The sequence below is a fragment of the Podarcis liolepis genome (assembly GCF_965112155.1).
Source record: "Podarcis liolepis genome assembly, chromosome: 16".
Lineage (NCBI taxonomy): Eukaryota > Metazoa > Chordata > Lepidosauria > Squamata > Lacertidae > Podarcis > Podarcis liolepis.
The window spans coordinates 4,396,811-4,416,436 of NC_139567.1; the positions used below are offsets into that span (position 1 = coordinate 4,396,811).

Consider the following 19,626-nt stretch of genomic DNA (forward strand, 5'->3'; position numbering starts at 1 on the left):
AAAAATCACTGTCTTTTGGGGACCCCTTGACAAATTTTGTGGGAAAGCATCCCTACCAATATATGGCAAGCACCCACTATTTGTAGTTTGCAGAAACTATTGAAGACAAGCTTCTCTAGCTGGGTGAGGGGAGGTGGAAATTAGGTCTGTGCCTTGGGTGTTTATTTGTATTGTTTTAAGGCCATATTTAGTCATTTTGATGAATGATTGTACATTACATTGAAATTATATATGAAAAGGCCTTTAGCTGACTGATCCTTTTTCTGGCTTAGTTTAGTCCAGGTTCAACCCCCAAGCCGTCTGAAGGCAATTCTATATAGGGAAGGGTTTTGTTTTTTAATGTTTAATGCTTTATTATTTTTGTTTATATGTTGGAAGCTACCCAGAGTGCTGGGGCAACCCAATAAGATGTGTGGGGTATAAGTAGTAAAACTATCGTCATGGAATGGGACGTCCCTATTTTCATCGGAGAAATGTTGGAGGGTATGGGAATCTCAGACCAGTGGGGGAAATGTCTCTTCTCAGCCACAACCCCTCTCAGCAGGACAGAGGCACCTCAGGATGTCAAGCTGGGGTGGAACTGAACATGGTGGCTGTAGGGCTTCAATGCCCAGCAGCTCCTCCTCTGCCTCCTCCTGACACCACCAATGGTGGGAGGCTGCTTCCACCCACCTTCCCCTCCTTGGCAGCAGGAGGAGGAGAAGGAGCTGGCCACTGGAGCTGTGCTGTGTTTGTTCTGCTCTGCGCTCAGCTCTGAAAAAAAAGAGTTTGGATTTGATATCCTGCTTTATCACCACCCTAAGGAGTCTCAGAGCTGCTAACATTCTCCTTTCCCTTCCTCCCCCACAACAAACACTCTGTGAGGTGAGTGGGGCTGAGAGACTTAGAGAAGTGTGACTGGCCCAAGGTCACCCAGCAGCTGCAGGTGGAAGAGCAGGGACGCAAACCCAGTTCACTAGATTACAAGTCCACTGCTCTTAACCACTATACCACACTGGCTCTCACTGGCCCTGTGCTCAGCCTCCTCAACATTTGGGGGGTGGTCCCCTGCCAAAAGATATTGAAAGGGCCCCAAATAGCTCAGCCCCCAGGAACTGGTGTCCCTGCCCCAAGACACACTCCTCACTGGCCCTGCTATGCTTCCTCTTTGCCTGGATAGAGGGTAAAGTGTGCATGAGTGTGTAGAAATGGGCCCACTGTACAAAGGTGCAGTGGCCCCTACAAAAGATGCCCCCATAGAAATGTGGCCCTCTATCTGAAAAAGTCTCCCCACCCATATACCAGGCAGTTGTGGAAAGCAATACAGAATTGGAGGTGCAAAGGTATGCTCTCTGCTGTAGCTTCCAGCAGAGCTGAATGCAGTCAATGTGTTCCTTGAAACATTGGTTGAATTAAAGTCACAGCAGCAGCAGAAAGCAGACTGGACTGCAAGTGGATGCAGTCAAATCATTTAAGCATTCTGCTACATGCAGAAACCCATGTTTTTCATAGTGCCAGGTTACATCAAAAGCTAGGTGTGCTTCAAATGGATTTTTTAAAGAATAAATATTTGAGCCACGGTGATCATCAGCTTGTTTGCTCCCTGAACTTTTCTTCAAAACTCTTTGATTTTTCATTCTGGTCTTGCTTGGTAGTGAGTACAGTATGGGATTTGGTGGGACAGGATGATAACATCATTTGAAAATTAGCCTTTAAAGTTTTATACAACAGCCTTTTCTTTTGTTTGCGCTGCTAAACTGCCATCCTTGGATTTCTCTCTTTGACATTGATGACTTTTTATATGCAAAGGAATTCAGTCCTGCATCTGACCAGATTGCATGTTTACTCATTAGCAGAGCAAATAAGAAAATTGCAGAACATATGTTTGACATTAATCCAACTCATCTGCTTCTGAGACAAAAATGGCAAACAATTTAGTCCTTTTTTCCTCTCACCCCCATCTCTTACTTACAAGCTGTTGGTTGGAAACTATGAAATGTTATACAGTGCTCCTTTTTTAAGATAAAATGGTAGTTGAGATTTCTGAGCTAAAACCCCACCTTGTGTTCATTCATTTCCATGTGGAGAAACCTTCTAAACCTGTTAAGAATGAGAAAATTTCTCAATTTCTGGTGTGTGTGTGTGTGTGTGTGTGTGTGTGTGTGTGTTTGTGTGTGTATGTGTGTCTTCAGGCCTTTCTATATGGCCCAAAAGATTTTGCATTCTGACATTCCTTGAAGAACACCAAAGTGAACTGAAGAGCAGTATGCTATTATTTGCTTGGATATCAGAAGGGGCTGCTACTGATTTATTTCCATAGCCACAAGATGTGATTTGGGTAGCATAACCACCATAAACCTCATGTAGTCTTTGCCAGCTGCTGAAGCAATTAAGACCCTATAGTTAATTCAGCTACAATGGCAGGCCTTTGCATTGGATAGCTGTAATGTTTGCTCAAATAACCACCTTGGTCAGGGGTGGTCACTATGCAAGGAAAAAGAGCTTCTTTGGATCTTAGTGGATGGAGGTCTGGCAGACCATTAGGAGAAGGAAGCCCTGTTTAGGGAAGTTTTTAATGTTTGAAGTTTTATTCTGTTTTCATTGTTCTGTTGAGAGCTGCCCAGAGTGGCTGGGGGAACCCCCCAGATGGGTGGGGTATAAATAATACAATTATTATTATTATTATTATTATTATTATTATTATTATTATTATTATGCAAATGTTAGCAAAGAGACATATTAACATTATAGAATAGAATCTAATAACTAACATAAACTATAAAGCCAATAATAACTAATATGAAATATAAAACTAATAACATAGGCAATAAGCAAAGCAATAACAGAGATATAATCACAGAATAGTTTCAGCTGCATGTCTTCCCTAGCCATTGGAGATCCCTGGTGCTTCAGGTGGGCAGACAATTTTTCACTTGGGCTCACAGTCTATGTTTACATTACGGAATTCATATCAATATCTCAATGTCTTATCAAACTGCTGTCTCTTATATAGTTTATAGAGGGGGTCCTGTGCCAAGCCGATAGCAGGTGGTTTATGCTGTAATCATTTCCCCATACTTTGAGGTCGGCACCTGAGTGGGCACAGGGCAAGGTCAGCCTTTGCTTGCCTTCCTTCTTTATCTCTGCAGCTGGTCCAGAGCAAGGTCACTTCCTGCTTTCTAATACGGACAGGTGTTTGATAGCTGGCCAAGCCAGGATGTTGCAGCAGATGTAAATACTGTAATAAAAGCTGCAGTTACATTGAAAACACAAGCACCACCTACTGGCTGTTTCCCTGGCAACACAATAGCTCAGTTGGCTACAGCGTGGTTCTGATAACGCCAAGGCTGCAGGTTCGATCCCCGTATGGGACAGCTGCATATTCCTGCATTGCAGGGGGCTGGACTAGATGACCCCCAGGGTCCCTTCCACCTCTCCAATTCTATGATTCTATGTTCTTCTTTGGAACTGAAACAAAGATCAATTGCTAAAGTGTCATTTCAGAATCAGCAGAACATCAGTGCGCACCATAAAGCACATTTGAAGAACACTCCCCCCCCCCCAGGAATGCTGTGAACTGTTGTTTGTTAAGGGTGCTGGGAATTGCAGTTCTGTGAGGGGTAAGATGCAGTTCCCAGGATTCTTTGGGGAGGGGATTGTGCTTTAAATGCATGTTGTGTACAGAGGCGTACCTGGGGATGGCGAAACCAGCACCCAACATAGCTGTACGACGTAGATGTATGTGGCGATGTGACACTGCTGATGCGGTGAGATAAAACATGGGAGAAGCTTGCCATCCTTCTCACACTGCGGCACAAAGGTGTGTGATCTTTTTTCACCCTTCCTACCCCCTCCCCCCCGGATGCTTCAAGTACTTTGGTCACGTTAAATATAGTAATTTCCAATGTGGCTATTGTAATAAAGTGATTTTTCTTTGGGTTGCCTATGTGCACGAGCTGATACAGCTCCTTTCCAAGGGTGCAACAGATAGCTATATACACGGCAGCACTGATATTTGCTGCTTGGGGGGGAAACCTGTATAGAATTGATCCAGTCTCTATCACAAGTTTGACTAAAATAAGCATGAATGATACCACTAAATACTTTTATCTGAAAATTATAGTGATAAACATTCCATACAAAGGCCACTGATTCTTTCCCCCTTTTTCAAGCAGTGAATTGCTAGTAAATCTTTGTTCTGCTTACAGCCAATGGAATCCTAGAGGGGTGGTACCATCTTTTTATTATTATTATAAAAAACCCCTTCTTTTCTCCACTAATAAGATGCAGTTTTGTTCTCAGCACGGCATGCAACTCCTTTAGAGAAGAATGAATGTCAGGCATGTAAGAATGTGTCAGAGAAGCTGGGATTGCTAAAACAACAGGGCTAATGAGGATTTAACTACTCCTGACACCTTCTTTCTTGGAGCAAGGGTAGACAATAGAGCAAGCTACAGGGTGAACAAAGGGTTTCATCCAACATGGATCCAAGTTAGGCTGCATGCACATATGACTTCTCCCAAAGAATCCTGGGAACTGTGGTTTGTTAAGGGTGCTGTAACTCTGTGAGGGGGAAACTACAGTTGCCAGCATCCTTTGGGGGAAATAAACGTTTTTGTTTAGGCAAGCGTCTCCAGATAAGTAGAATGTTGGCATGTGTTTTAATCCAGTTTTTAGGTGATCATTGATGATAAATGTTTTTGAATGTTTTAAATGGTTGCTTTTAACCGATTGACTGTTAATTTTATTGTTCTATTCTTTTTGTAAACTGCTTTTGGGTATATAAATATTGTAAAATAAATACAGTGGTGCCTCGCAAGACGAAAATAATCTGTTCCGCGAGTCTCTTCGTCTAGCGGTTTTTTCGTCTTGCAAAGCAACCCTATTAGCGGCTTAGCGGATTAGCGCTATTAGCGGTTTAGCGGCTATTAAAGGCTTAGCGGCTTAGAAAAAGGGGGGGAGCGAAAAAAATCGCAAGACTTGCAAGAAGTTTTTGTCTTGCGAAGCGCATCGAAAAACAGAAAACCCTTTCGTCTAGCGGGTTTTCGTCTTGCGAGGCATTCGTCTTGCGATGCACCACTGTAAATGGTGTGTACACAGCCTGAGTCATTTCCATTAGGAAGCTACTTTGTACTGAGTCAGACCGTTTGGTCCATCTAGCTCACTAGCTCTACAGGATTTCAGACAGGTGTCTCTCCCAGAACTAACCTTGAGGTGGAGGGAATGGATTCCAGGACCTTTCACTTGCAACGTGGCTGCTCTGCTACCCCCGAACTACTGTCCTCTCCTGTTGATTTCAATGGACCTACCCTGAATGGGAACTGAAAATCTCAGGCTGTGCAACGGCCTTAGTTTAAGTCAAGCCATTGGCCCTTCTTTAATACTGTCTACTGTCTCTCCTTGATTGGCAACAACTCTTTAGCAACGTTTTCTTTCAAAATGCATAATATTTTGTTGTTGTTGTTATCTTTGCTGCACCAAATGCGTATTCTGTAGCTGACCTCCTTTGCAATGTTTTCTTTTGAAATCTTTACGAGAATATTTTAGTTTCTGGTTAATTATGTTGCTTTGAATGTATACTTTATATTGGAATTTCTTCAGTAATGTTTTGTTCTGGATTGTTTCACTGGGTGTTTTAACGTAGGTTGTAAATCACTGGATTTTTTCCCCTTAAAAATATAAAACGCTATAGTAATGAAAGTAATAATAATAATAATAATCCCACAAGAATGAATTCAGAAGATTGATGAAATGGCAAGTTATATATTGGAATAACACCCCAAGCGGAAAGTGCAATCCAAACCTTCTTTGTGTGTGTGCTGGATAGCAGTGTCCCACTGCTTGGACCCACTGCCCTTTGCCCAAGCAGTGACAATTACCCATTGTTCACAATAACGATAATTTCTTTTAAAAAGAGAGAGGAAAAGAAAGAAGCATTCCAGAGGGTATCTGGTGTGGTGCTCCCTGTACCTCCTCCCGGGGCAGGATCCTTGCTAGCCATAGCCCATGGCAAGCCCCCAAATGAGACATTACAGGGACAGTGAGTGTCCAAGTTGTCCTGGGATCTACCAGGTCTTAAGCTGGTTCCGCTGCCATTGATGGCATTGGACCTAACTGTTGCATCAGTTCCAGGCTGGCACAGCATTCATTCATTCATTCATTTATTTATTTACAGCTATTAGCCCATAAAATATGTACAAACATAAAAAAGCACAAATGCTTAAAAACCGAAATATCTGACAACAGAAGGTGAGCACTGCGATGCAAGGGTGGGTCATTGGGCAGAGCCAAGTAACAGGATGTGGCCCGGAGAGCTCCAAGGGACGGTTCACAGAAAAGGAAAACTGAAGACGAGATCCAACATGCACTCTCATCATAACTGTCTGATTCGATTTTGATGTTGTTGTTGTTTTTTGGTGGTTTTTGCGTGTGAGATAACCGCATTCAGGAATCTCGCCACCTGCAGAGTAACAGAAGGATCTGTATCCTGCAAAAGCAGTGCGGCGTGTGACTCAACAGGCCTGCTAACCAAGCGCAGTAAAGCAGGGCCCAGGAATTTAGTCCTGGCTATGCTATGTAGGGGACAGTTGAACATTATATGTGGAAGAGATTCAACAGTTTTCCCATCACACACGCATAGCGGAGACACCAAACCCTTGGAAAATCTGTGGCTCAGCAGGTTCGATGGAAGGACATTGAACCTTGCACGAATAAATGCAAGTCGGTGTGGTACTGATGAAAGAGATGACATGTATGATGGAAGGTCAAGTGGTGGGGTTATTCCGTGATACCTGGAGGAGCAGACACCCCCACCTCTGGCAAGGTTGTGTTGATTTTCAATGTCTGCTAATCTTTGCTCAATGAGGCTTTTAGCTGAGCGTAAGTTCATCTTTAGGGAGTCCGCTGGGGAAATTCCGATGCTCAGAAGTTTGGCATGGATTTTTCCTACCCACGGATTAACAAATTCGTCCCGCCAGAGGCACTGAAAAAGGTAATGGTCGGGAAGCCTATGCCAGCTGGACAGCCAATAGCCAAAGACTCGCTTCCAGATGACAGTCTCCAATGTTGCAATCCTTAACTCCAGACGTATGGCTGCGTTGCTCACACACATGGGGAGTTTCAGGAGGCGACGGAGAAACTGATTCTGCAATGTCTCCAGCGATGTTAAATTGGACCCAGGGGCCCAGAGCGGGGCAGCATAGCAGAGGGTGGAAACCACTTTTGCGTGGTATACCTTCAATGCAGAGGGGATGTGGGAGGCTCCGTCAGCCGCAAAAAATTGGAGTAGAGCATAAAGTATTGTTTTCCCTTTGTTTAGTAAATACTGTATCTGTGGCTTCCAGCTTAGGTTGTAGTGAAAAAAGACTCCCAGGTATTTAAATTTGAAAACCTGTTCTAATTGGACTCCATCTAACTTCCAGCTGTAAGTTTTCCGAGACCTGGTAAAGACCAGGACTTTAGATTTCCCATGATTAATTGTCAGATGGTTGAGTTTGCAATAAGCCGCAAAAATCTTTAGAGCTCTGCATAAACCGACTCTAGAGTAGGAAAGGATCGCTGCATCATCGGCGTATAGGAGCAAAGGGCAGCGAAAATCGGCTAGGAACAGCAACATGCCAGCCCCTGCAGCTTCTGACCCAGCTGCCATACGCAATGGGGCTGAAGATACGGTGGTGCCTCTGATGGTGGGGTTTCAATTGTCCAGCCCTTGTATTGCTATTTTGGCATGAATGTTGCTGGAAGCACAACAGAACGGATCATTCCATTTATAACTTCAGGGATATTCTGTTCTCAGTAAGTCAGCTAACAAGAGGGCAGAGGAAGTGCTTCTCAACAACCAGGCCGAGTGGCATGCTCTCTGCTGAGGTGTCATGTGCCTGGACTGACTCCGTTTCCTCCATAAAGTATTACCTCCCCGCCCCACCCTCCGAACTCCATCTACATTTCTTAAGTGACTTTGCTAACAAATGTAACTTTGACTTGTTTTATATCTGAAGGCAGCCCTGTTTAGGGAAGCTTTTAATGTTTAACAGACCACTGTATTTTAATATTTTGTTGGAAGCTGCACAGATTGGCTGGGGAAACCTGGCCAGATGGGTGGGGTATTAATAATAATAATAATAATAATAATAATAATAATAATAATAATAATTATATATGATGTTTTGTACTGATCATTCTGATATTTTGTGTTAATTGAGTTGTTTTCAATTTTCAGTTATCTGCTTTGGGCTTCACCCAGGAAAGAAAAGCAAAATGTAAGCAATAAATGAAATGAAAAATGAAATCCAATCTACAACCTTGAGGAATCATTTAACCAAACTGACCCAATATGATTATCACGAGGCTAAACTGGGAAGCCATTGAGGAACTCTCCCACTCTACAAAAGAAGCTTACTGTAATTTGTGGTGACTTACCATGTAGGCACCATGTAAAAATACTTTTTAAAAAATTATCCTGAGGCTTTTACTCTTTCTAGATAAGGCTTTCTTATAAGTTCCTTGCTTTCTGGGCCATCTCCAAACTTTTCCTCAGTGTATTTATCACAACTGCACTAAAACAACTGCTTAAAAAATGCATTTCAGTTGTTTGAGCAGATGCATGGTCTTTGGTATTCCTCATTCATTGCTGTATTATGAATGATATCTTATACTATAAGACATTCAGTATGAAAAAAAGTTTAAAGGAAAATGGAATCTCTCTTTCTTTGGTTCAAAGAGCTTAGGTAGGATCTGATATTAAGTTGGCACCTGTCTGTCTTGAGAGAAAATGCAGTGTGCCTCCCGGGGTGAAGTTAAACTACTGCATTAGCAGCACCAAAATTGGGGAAACAAGCTTGGGCTGTTTGTATGGAGGTCCTGGGCTACCCAGACAACAAGACTCCCCTCTTGGCCTCGCTGGTGTGGTCCAAAGGAAAGCAGAGCAATACATTTGGCACCAGCTTGGCTGCAGGAGTTGCTGGAAAGAGGTGTACAAGGCACCATCCAAACATCTTAGAGACTCCATTTTGAATTTGTGTAGGGTTTACTCCTTAGCCTTTTCTTCTACTGAAGATATCCCACAAGACAGCAGAGGGTGAGGATCATAGTCTTCCTTCTCCTAGATGGGGTACCTTCCCAGGTTGTCAAGTTCCATCTGCCCTTCAATTCTCTCTACACCACATGCAGAAACTGCCTTCTTGACCACTGGACCCGCTATTGGTCTCGTCTGCTCAGTCGGCTGGAGCCTGTCTTAACATGCATGGGAAGTCCCTAACTCACATAGAGTTTGAGACCCTTTGGCTACCCTCACCTAGTTTAGCCAGCCAGTTGAAGCCATTCCCAGAGTGTGGCCGCTGTTGCATGCTGACAGCTTCTAGGAGCCACAGGTGAGAGTTGAGTGCAGGGTGGGAACCAAAGGTGGACAAACGACCCCAGAAGGAGAGCAATGTCTCCATCACCAGAGGTACTACACCTTCCCTAACACCCCAACACCCCAGCTGATATTAAATACTGAGGCAATTAAAAAGATAGCTCCTTTCATCTCTGACCACTGAGCATGCTGGCTGGGGCTGATGGGAGTTGGAATCCAACAACATCTGGAGGGCCACAAGTTCTCCAGCCCTGCTCAAGATTCATTATTGCAAAATTAATACACAATGCCTATGTGTGCTGGAGGTGGGGCTGTGGCTCAGAGGCAGGGCATCTGGTTTGCCAGGCTCAACCCCTGACTTCTCCAAGCAGGGCTAAGAGAAGCTTCTGCATGAAATTCTGCAGAACGGCTGCCAGTCAGTGAAAACAGTAATGGTCTGACAATTCTGACCAAGAGTATGACTTGGTATAAGGCAGTTTCCTATTTTCCTACATATGTGTTTGTAGTGCTTTTACAATCATGCCTGGATCAACTGGTGTGTTATACAAGTCTGTGTGGAAGACACCTGCTGAATTTGGCTGTGGCCGGAAGGTATATGGGGCCAGTATCTTGTTGAAGCTAAGCAGGTCTGTGTCTCACCAGTGATTGGACAGGATACCTCTTTGGGACTGCCTTGGATGGGATATATAAGGAACATTTTGGATATGTTCTTCAATTACTGGTACCTCATGCCAGTCAGTTCTGTTGTGTATCATCTATTACAGTGGTACCTCGGGTTAAGTACTTAATTCGTTCCGGAGGTCCGTTCTTAACCTGAAACTGTTCTTAACCTGAAGCACCACTTTAGCTAATGGGGCCTCCCACTGCCGTCGTGCTGCCAGAGCATGATTTCTGTTCTCATCCTGAAGCAAAGTTCTTAACCTGAGGTAGTATTTATGAGTTAGCGGAGTCTGTAACCTGAAGCATATGTAACCTGAAGCATATGTAACCTGAGGTACCACTGTATTGCAATGGATTGCATTAATAATTACATCAATTGAAGAACTACATGTCAGTTAAATGAATGCATTTTAAAATTACCACAGTTCCAATATAGTTTGGAATATGGCAATAGTTGAGTTCAGCCATTCTGTCATAGCTGAAATCAGAACCTAGATCTTCATAGACCAGGGTTGGGGAAAACCAAATTGGGCCCCCAGGTCTCTCTAGCCCAAGAGGAAAGATTTTGCATCTTGGGAAACCACCGCATATATTAGATTAAGTCTGATAAATTGGTCAGACAATGAAATACTTGTGGGTTCCTTTAGAAATTTCAGTACAAAAATAATAAAAAAGCAAGGAGGATAAATTTCAGACAGTGTGTGGGGTGGAAGAGACCTGCATATATATATATATATATATATATATATATATATATATATATATTCCGCACTGTACCGGAGATGTAACTATAGCTGAGATCACCCACTCCCCTTAACATAAACGCAGCCATTACGGAAGCACACCAAGGCCATTCAAATAGGCTCATTCAAATGGAGCTGATTTGTTCAGCAATCCAGAATAATTTCTATCAGGAGTGCAACAGTGGTGTCAGAAATGGCTTTTGCTGTTGTTGAAACATTTTGAATGTTGTGACTTTCTATTCTGGATTCAGGGCCACATCAGGTGAGCAGCTTCAGAAGTGTCCCATTTTGACCTTGTCCTAAGGACCATCCATGGAGCTTTTGGATGCATTTCATGTCACACCCCAAGCTTTGTTTCTGGCTGCCTATGAAAATCACGTTGTAAATTGCAGCCAGCGTGGTTATTATTATTGCAGCCTCTTGAACACCCTGCTCTTGAAGGCTCTGGCCATGGCCTGCATTGATTAACTGTTCATCAGCAAGTCTGCTATTAATATTTATAAACCTTAAGTAGTGCATAGATTTACTTACCTGATAGACCATATGCTGCCCTTTGTCCTGCCAAGGCACCTGAACAGGAGAGGGGATTGTAGCTCTGTGTTATTTCTAAGTATGATCTTGAGAGTGGTGGAGGGAATGGAGGTGGGGCAGAGATTCCCCATGAGGACCTACATCTCATCTTCCTCATTAGTCCCCAAAGCACATCTTGGGTTTTCTACAACCTAAAGCTCAGGGATTATTTCCTTCCTTCAGAAATGTCTTTTTGTTTGTTTGTTTAAAACCATTAGGTTGTGTTAGATTTGTCTGCTTATTTTTTACAAAATATTCCTTGTGACTTTGACCGATTATGGTTGCAATCCTAAACACACTTTCTAGGGAATAAGTCCCACTGAACACAAATGGGTCTTCTGAGTAAGGCTGCATGCCATTGCTCTCTTAGAAATCCTGGTGACAAGGAATGTGTGTATGTGTGTGTTTTAAAAAAGATTTGTATTTCCTAAGGGTGAGTATCTATGCTGGGATTGGGGGCAGGAAGTGCACAGATGACTGTAAATTAACATTTAATGCTATGCATCTGAATGAATGAATGAATGAATAATGCATAGCAATAAATGGCTTGGGGAAACTATTTGGACTGGGATGATACTGAATATGGATTAAAAATGATAATATTCCTGAACAGCATTTTGATTTACTTTATTAGATGGGTGTGTCCAAAGCTTGGTCAGATTTGTCTGCATGAGGCTTGTCTTTCTTTTTGGTTTGGAAATGTCTCTGTACTAATCCACTCACATGCACTTGTCATATTTTATCGCAATTGCTCAGTGGGTAATTATTGGCATTGTTTGAAAATTTGAAGGCATTAGTCCATAATGAAAAACCACAAGATAATAATATACTGAAAAATGGCTAACCTTCCTCTGTTTGACAGTGGAACGGTCTCTTTTGGGAGGCTGTGGTCCTTTCCAACTCTACAATTTTATGATTCTATGGCTGAGGCAAAGCTATATTATGTGGATGGCATGAATGTTATGCATAGTCCCTTAAGAAGAAATCTGTTGGATCAGATCAAAGGGATATCGCCAGTCCAACAACCTGTATCCCACAGTGACAATCTTGATGCATCTGGAAGCTCACAAGAAAGTTATGAATGCAAAAGCCCTCCCCCATGGTTTTCTCCCAAGCAAGAGTCATTTAGGGATAAACCGCCCCTAAACCTAGAGGTTCTATTAAGTTATCATAGCTAATAGTCATTGACAGGATGGTTTCATCCATGATTTCATCTAATTCTTTTTCTGTTCTTCTGCTGTTGTGCTGCCCAAGCTTTCTGTGGCAGTTATGGTGTGTGTGTGTGTGTGTGTGTGTGTGTGTGAATGAATTGTAAATGCTCATATAAGAATGTCAAGGTTTTGTATAATAATAATAATAATAATAATAATAATAATAATAATAATAATAATATGTACTATTATTTATATGTTAACCATATGAATTTTTAATGGTATAATGTATTTAAGTTTTGAAATGTAAGTTGCTTGGAGACCTTGGTAACAAGCTAGTAATAAATCTAATAAATTACTATCATTGATATTATTAACATATTTTCTTACAATATATCCTGTCTTTCATCCATTCTGGAACACGTGGTTCCCAGCCAGTCACTCATCCAGGCCCTGTCCAGATTCAGACGTGCTTAGCTTCAGCAAGCTGGTGGTTTCCTGTGCTTTCCGACCATTCCTATTGTATACCCAAGAAGTTTGCTCTGCTTATCCTTTTAAAGCTTGTTTTAACCTTGTTTTAAAGCGTCTTAACCTTTCTCGTGATTTAACAATGTCAAGTCAAACTCTAATTTCCTTAAATAAATTCTCCTCCCCACCCACCTTACATATATTATTTATTCTCGGGCAATCAGCTAGCTAATGGTTTGAGGTGCCTTCCGATCATACCCTGAAGGTACATCTAAGCCAGTCGACGTCACCTCGTTAATAAAGGGGATGTATTATTTGCCCAAGGCCCAATCCTCTTTCCTGCTTCGGGGGTGGCTCTGGTTTCCTCACACTAGGAGCAAAGCGGCGTGGTGCTGAACGGACAGCGCCACCAGCGCGAGGCGAATAGAAGAGACCGTCTCGCTCACCAAGAGGATCCCGTTGATCACCAAGGTTGGTACTTTGTAGGTAGAGCTTGAGGCTGGTTGCCTACCATCGAAAAACGCAAACTCCAGCTCAATGATAAGCACACCTTTTCATGCAGGGGTCCTAGGATCAGTCTCCAGCACCCTCCGGAGTAAAGGATCTCAGCTACCGAAGACCTTGAAGAGCTGCTGCCAGTCAGAGCAGGACAGGGATGGAGAACCTGTGCCCCTCTCATGTGGCTGGACCCTAACTCCCATCAACCTCAACCAGCATGACTAATGGTCAGGGATAATGGGAGTTGTAGTTCAACAGCGTCTGGATGGCCGCAGGTTCCCCATCTATGGAGCAGGCAATACTGGACTGGATTCTTCAATGACCCTCTCCCTTTGCCTTAAGCGCCCCTCCTCCCTTACACCACTTCACCATACCCACAAGGACCGCAGCCTTGCCAAGGTCAAACCCTTATGGTCTGAATACTGCCTTTGCTTCGTTTCCTCCCCTTGGGGGGGGGGGAAATCCAGCCTCACCAATGCCAGCTGTCTCTCGCCTCTACCCTCCCATCTCTTTTCAGGCCCCAGGAGAGTAGGGTGAGGAGAGAGAAAGAACACTTCGACTCACAGCAGGGGCTCCTCATATCTCTGACTCAGCATCCTCCCCCCACTGCCCCCTCCCCAAATCCCCCCTCTTCTGTATACACGCTTAGCCTTGAAAGCGGAGTGTGTGTGTGAAGAGGAAGAATCCGGCAGCGTGCTAGCAGGAGACGCGAGGTGGGTGTGGCTGAGAGGAGCAAGCCTTCAGCCTCCCGACGCAGCCCCTCTGGCCAAAGTGGCGTGGTGGGCGTTGAACACCTCCCCCCCCCCCACAGACACACCTTCCAGCTTCCTCCCCACCACTTGTGGAAGCTGCAGTGCACCCAGGGATCCACTCCCCCTTTCCCACCAGCTGATCCAGTCCATTTGCCAATTTCGTTTGTCACATCACTTCCGGATCAATTCCCAGTTTCTGCTGCAGAGTGAGTGAGGCTTTTTTAAATTAAAAAAAAAGCCCTCTCTCTGCTTTGCCTGTCCCCTCCCCCTTCACATCATCCTCATCGTCATTTGGATGCTGCTGAGAACTTAAACCCACCCCTCCCGGCTGCACCGCTACTGACAGTCTCTCCCCCCTCGCCTCCTTCCCTCCCCTGATCGCCTCTCAACTTTGCATCGCCTTCAGCCTTCCAGCTGCTGCCCTCCACCTCGCCCCACGAGCAGCCCGCCCTCCTCTCTATGAAGGCGGCCAGCAGTACAAAGGCTCGGCTTCTCCACCGCCCAGGCGTCCAGCCCTTGCTCGCCTCTGCAAGCCGCTAGCGCCAGCCGCCGCCGCCGCCGCTTCCCCTGCCTCCAGGGCCAGAGCCGGAGCTTCGCCTTTCGCAGCGAGACCCGACCCGGGGAGAGAGCGAGGGAGCCATGGCCGAGAAGAGGCAGTCGGGCAAGCCCACCGAGGACCAGGAGGAAGTTCCAGCCTTCTTCAAGAACCTGGGCTCCGGAAGCCCCAAGCCCCGGCAGAAATTCTGTGGCATGTTCTGCCCGGTGGAAGGCTCCTTGGAGAACAAAACCATCGACTTCGATTCCCTCTCGGTAGGACGCGGTTCCTTCTCCTCCTCCTCCTCGGGCGGCAGGATCGTGGCCAAGCAGAAGGACGTGGCCCACCTCGGAGCGGATGCTCAGTCCCATTATTCCTGGCAGAGCAGGAAGGGAGGGGAACCATCTGTTGATTTCGGGAGGAAGGTGGAGATCCGGAGAGCCACGGGCAAAGAGGCTTTGCAGAACCTGAACGACAAGGTGAGAGGTCTTTTTTGGTGCGGGGAGCGGGGGAGGGACCTGAGACCCAGTTGATCTTGGGCTCGCTTTTTCACCGGGGGCAGACAAAGTAAACGGGGAGGGGAACCGTGCTCAGACTGTCCCCACCGACAGATCGTCAGGGAGGTGATTCTGCTCTTTAGGGTGTGAGTGTGGCACGTGTGAGGCTGCAGCAACCTTCCATCCCAGCCCCGCCACCCGTTTCTTTCAAGCTGGCAGACTTTTTCCTCCTTTTCTGCCTTAGGCATTTTCCGAGCAGTGGTATAATAAGGAAGCCCCACCCATCTGATGCAGGTTCCAAGGCTGTAGGGAGTCAATTGCCAGACAAAGATGCTCACTGGCAAGCAAAACAAAACAAAAGCAAAACGAAACGAAACGAAAACAGCTACATTTGCAGATTGTGTGGACTGGGATCCTCTGCCTGCTTTGGAACTCTCCCAGACTCAGGTCATTTTGAAGGCTTTGCCTTTAAACAGGGATTGGGAGAGTCAGGGCCACATTGGTCTCTGTCTGGCCCTTGGAACACTCCCCAAGCCACACCCCTCACGAGCCATGCTACACACACCCTCCTTGGGTGTTTTTGCTTGTTTGGAAGTCTGACTAATGACTTTTGTTTGCCCTGATGGCGAACGGAGAGGGGTGAGAATAGTGTGTTGAAACTAGTGCATTGTACAAAGGTAACATTAAATTAATTGCTCCACCCTCTGGCCCTGGAAGGCTGCCCAGAACGGAATGTGGTCCATGGACTGGAAAAAAATCCCCCATCCCTGCTTTAAGAACTTGAGTTGAACTTGTGTTAGTCCAGAGAGAACCTTTCTTTGGGTGCACATGGAGCAGTCAGTCTGTTAGGTAAATGGGATATTTGCTCCAAATCACAAATTACAGCACTGTTCCAATTCTGAGCCAGTGCTGGTCTGTCTGGTCTGACTACCTGTAGGCCTGGTCCCAAAGGGAAAGATGTACTTTGGAAGCTGTCATATTGAATCAGACCCCTCATCCATCCGGCTCAGTACTGTCAACACTGACTGGCAGCAGCTCTCCAGGACTTTCAGCAGATGTATTTTCCAACCCAACTTGGGCACTCTGGGGATGGAATCTAGTGTGGTTGCTGTTAGTAATATAATAATAAATAATAATAATAATAATAATAATAATAATAATAATAATAATAATATTTATACCCCACCCATCTGACTGGGTTTCCCCAGCCACTCTGGGCGGCTCCCAACAGAATATTAAAAATACAATAAAACACCAAACATTAAAAACTTCCCTAAACAGGGCTGCCTTCAGATGTCTTCTAAAAGTCAGGTAGTTGTTTATTTCCTTGGCATCTGACATCTGGAAGGGCGTTCCACAGGTGGGCGCCTCTGCCTGGTTCCCTGTAATCTCACTTCTCGCAGTGAGGGAACTGCCAGAAGGCCCTTGGAGCTGGACCTCAGTGTCTGGGCTGAACAATGGGGGTGGAGACACTCCTTCAGGTATACTGGGCCAAGGCCATTTAGGGCTTTAAAGGTCAGCACCAACACTTTGAATTGCGCTTGGAAACGTGTGGGTCACCTTCAAAGGTAGCCCCACATAGAGTGCATTGCAGTAGTCCAAGTGGGAGATAACTAGAGCATGGACCACTCTGGCGAGAGAGTCTGCGGGCAGGTAGGGTCTCAGCCTGCATACCAAGTGGAGCTGGTAAACAGCTGCCCTGGACCCAGAGTTAACCTGCACCTCCATGGACAGCGGTGAGTCCAAAATGACTCCCAGGCTGCACACCTGGTCCTTCAGGGTCACAAGTCACCCCATTCAGGACCAGGGAGTCCTCCATACCCACTCACCCCCTGTCCCCCCTAAACAGTACTTCTGTCTTGTCAGGATTCAACCTCAATCTCTTAGTCACCATCCATCCTCCAGCTGCCTCGAGACACTCACATAGGACCTTAACCGCCTTCACTGGTTCTGATTTAAAAGAGAGGTAGAGTTGGGTGTCATCTGCATACTGATGAACACCCAGCCCAAACCCCCCTGATGATCTCTCCCAGCGGCTTCATATAGATGTTAAAAAGCATGGGGGGGGAGGACAGAGACCTGAGTCACCCCACTTGAGAGGTAGGGTAGAATTGGGGAGCAGAAGTACAGGGCCCCCATCAGCAGAGACAGCATGGAGGGACTAAGCACACAGGAGAGCCGACTTACTACATTTTGAAGTGAGTGAAGTACTCACCATAGGAAGATGAGCCACCCAGACCATTTGGCCCAGAGCCTAAAATTTCCTGACTGCATTACTGATTGATGCAGTAATGAAACTCACTCCATGCAAAACAGGCATCTGACGCTGAGAGACAGCCCTTCCCTTACAAAAACCTAGTTCCCCTGCAGCTGGCCCTAGAGCAAAAGACATTGGACATTGTTCTATTGATTTCAATAGGGAATGAGTGGGTAGCAGTTTCAGTCTGAGGCCCACATACCCCCATGGACAACCCCCAGCGGGCCACGTGCTTCAGGTGGGTGTGACCAGAGACAAAAGTGGGTGGAGCAAAGGATGAAATACTTAGCTTTGCACAGTAAGCTACATTCCACCCATGCAAAATATGTCATGTTTCCACACACACACAGTTCTTCATCCAGGCATGCTAGAGTCTTTGACACCAACAGTTAAGCACTTAAAGAGGGGGTCGAACAGGACCAATGACGGGAGTGGCATGGGGAAATGTTGTGGTCCAGGGAGAGTCCTGAGGGCCAGATACAGATGCCCAGAGAGGTACATTTGGCCCCCAGCCCTGAGGATCCCCTCCTCTGCTATAGGATTTAGGGTTCTTATCTTATACAAGCACATGGCTTGATAGAATAGGTTGTGGGATGTGAATGATGGTCTCAATAATGAGAGAGTGGATGTAGAGCCATCTCAGTACCTTAGGTGAAAAAAATCTGTCCACCTTCACTTGCAAACCTTCAAAGGTGTCATACATAAAGACCAGGGAAATATAATATATGATGATGTACAAAAAAATGTTGTGTGTTTCTTAGCACCTCTTGGTCAATCCAAGCCCTGAATGGCTGCCTCCATGAGAAAGCAGTGCATCCCCTGCCTAGGTAGGGGAGAAGAAGAGAAGGTGGAGAAAATGGAGAGAAAGATTTCTCCTCTACAATAACACTCAGGGGTATCCAGTAGATCTGGGACATAGAAAAAGGAGGAGTCATTTCACACAATGTACAAGTAACTTCCAGAATTCATTCCCGTAAGACATGGGGATGACCACTTGCTAGGATCGCTTTAAAAGTGGATTAGGCAAACTTAAAGATGAAATATTTATATCAACAGTTATTAGTCAAGACAGTGATGTAGAACCTCAATGGCCAGAGGCAGTGTATCTCCAACAGTTGCGGGGAAGAAGATCTCTGTTAGCTCAGCCAATAAACAACTATCCTGTCCAGAATCCCAATTCCTGAAGAATCTGGCTGGCCCCTGTGGGAAGTAGGATGGACCTTTGGTCCTATCTGGCAAGTGTCACTGGTTATGATTTGAGCAAGCCATTTTTAAGGGGCTACCAAAATGGGGTGGGGAGGGGATGGGAATTAATAACTCCTTATTTAATAATCACTCAACTGTCAGAAAAACTGCTTGTTGCAAGTAGAGGCAGCCAAGGCATATGTCGACCACTATGTTTATCCCTTTTTCTGTACCATTTCATTTTCTTTTTATGGCAACGGTTATAAAAAGAAGCAGGTCTTCCCTTTTTGCAAACACATCTTTGAGGCACAGTTCCGGCTGGCTGTGAACAGTTGCTTTCTAAGAGCAATATATAAGCAACTTCAAACAAGCTTCTCCGGGATGTCAGCCAAGGGATACTGCCACACTCTGCATTTTCCTTTGCCATTAAAGAGCTCACATTTGCAGCTTTGAAGATCAGAAGCAGCTAAGTCTACCCAGCAACTAGCAGACTTTCCGTTTCAAAGCAGAAAGTGGCTTTTTGTGTACTTCCGCTTGCACAGCAGCTACAATCTCTTTATCTAGGTAGCATCTAAGGAATGTGGCTGATGCACCACTTTGTTAGATATTACACAATTGCAGCTCCCCTAAGTGCTTGAATTTTCAGGAGTCACCAGCTCAGCTTATCACCTCAGAGAAAACCCCTATCCTCTCTGTGGAAACCAAATGACAAGCTCACAAACTCTATTTTTAAAGCACACACCCCAAAATTTTGTGTGTGAATGAGGGCCATACTAAATGTGACACCATTCATGCAAGTAGTATGATTTTTTTAAAAAGTAAAAAAAAGTGTTGAGGATCTGCCCAGGGGTCAGATCCAGGACTGGCCCACCCTCCATAGGCCCTCCTTGAAGGTGGGCATGGACACCTACCTGTCAATCACCTGGTGTCGTATGGTGATTCAAACTTTATGCTGGTAGCAGGCACAGGTTCATATCTG

At 45.1% G+C, this 19,626-nt stretch overlaps 1 protein-coding gene across 2 annotated transcripts in view; it reads left to right on the plus strand.

Moving 5' to 3' along the window:
- The first annotated feature begins 14,779 nt into the window (after window positions 1–14,779).
- DPYSL2 (dihydropyrimidinase like 2) overlaps window positions 14,780–19,626 on the plus strand; it is an 88,700-nt gene continuing 83,853 nt past the window's right edge. The window contains exon 1 of one of the 2 annotated variants that reach the window (XM_083480512.1): window positions 14,780–15,187. In XM_083480512.1, coding sequence (XP_083336638.1) covers window positions 14,813–15,187 — 375 coding nt within the window. In that variant the 5' untranslated portion in view covers window positions 14,780–14,812. The remainder of the gene's footprint in view (window positions 15,188–19,626) is intronic. The other variant, XM_083480513.1, reaches the window with a different exon arrangement.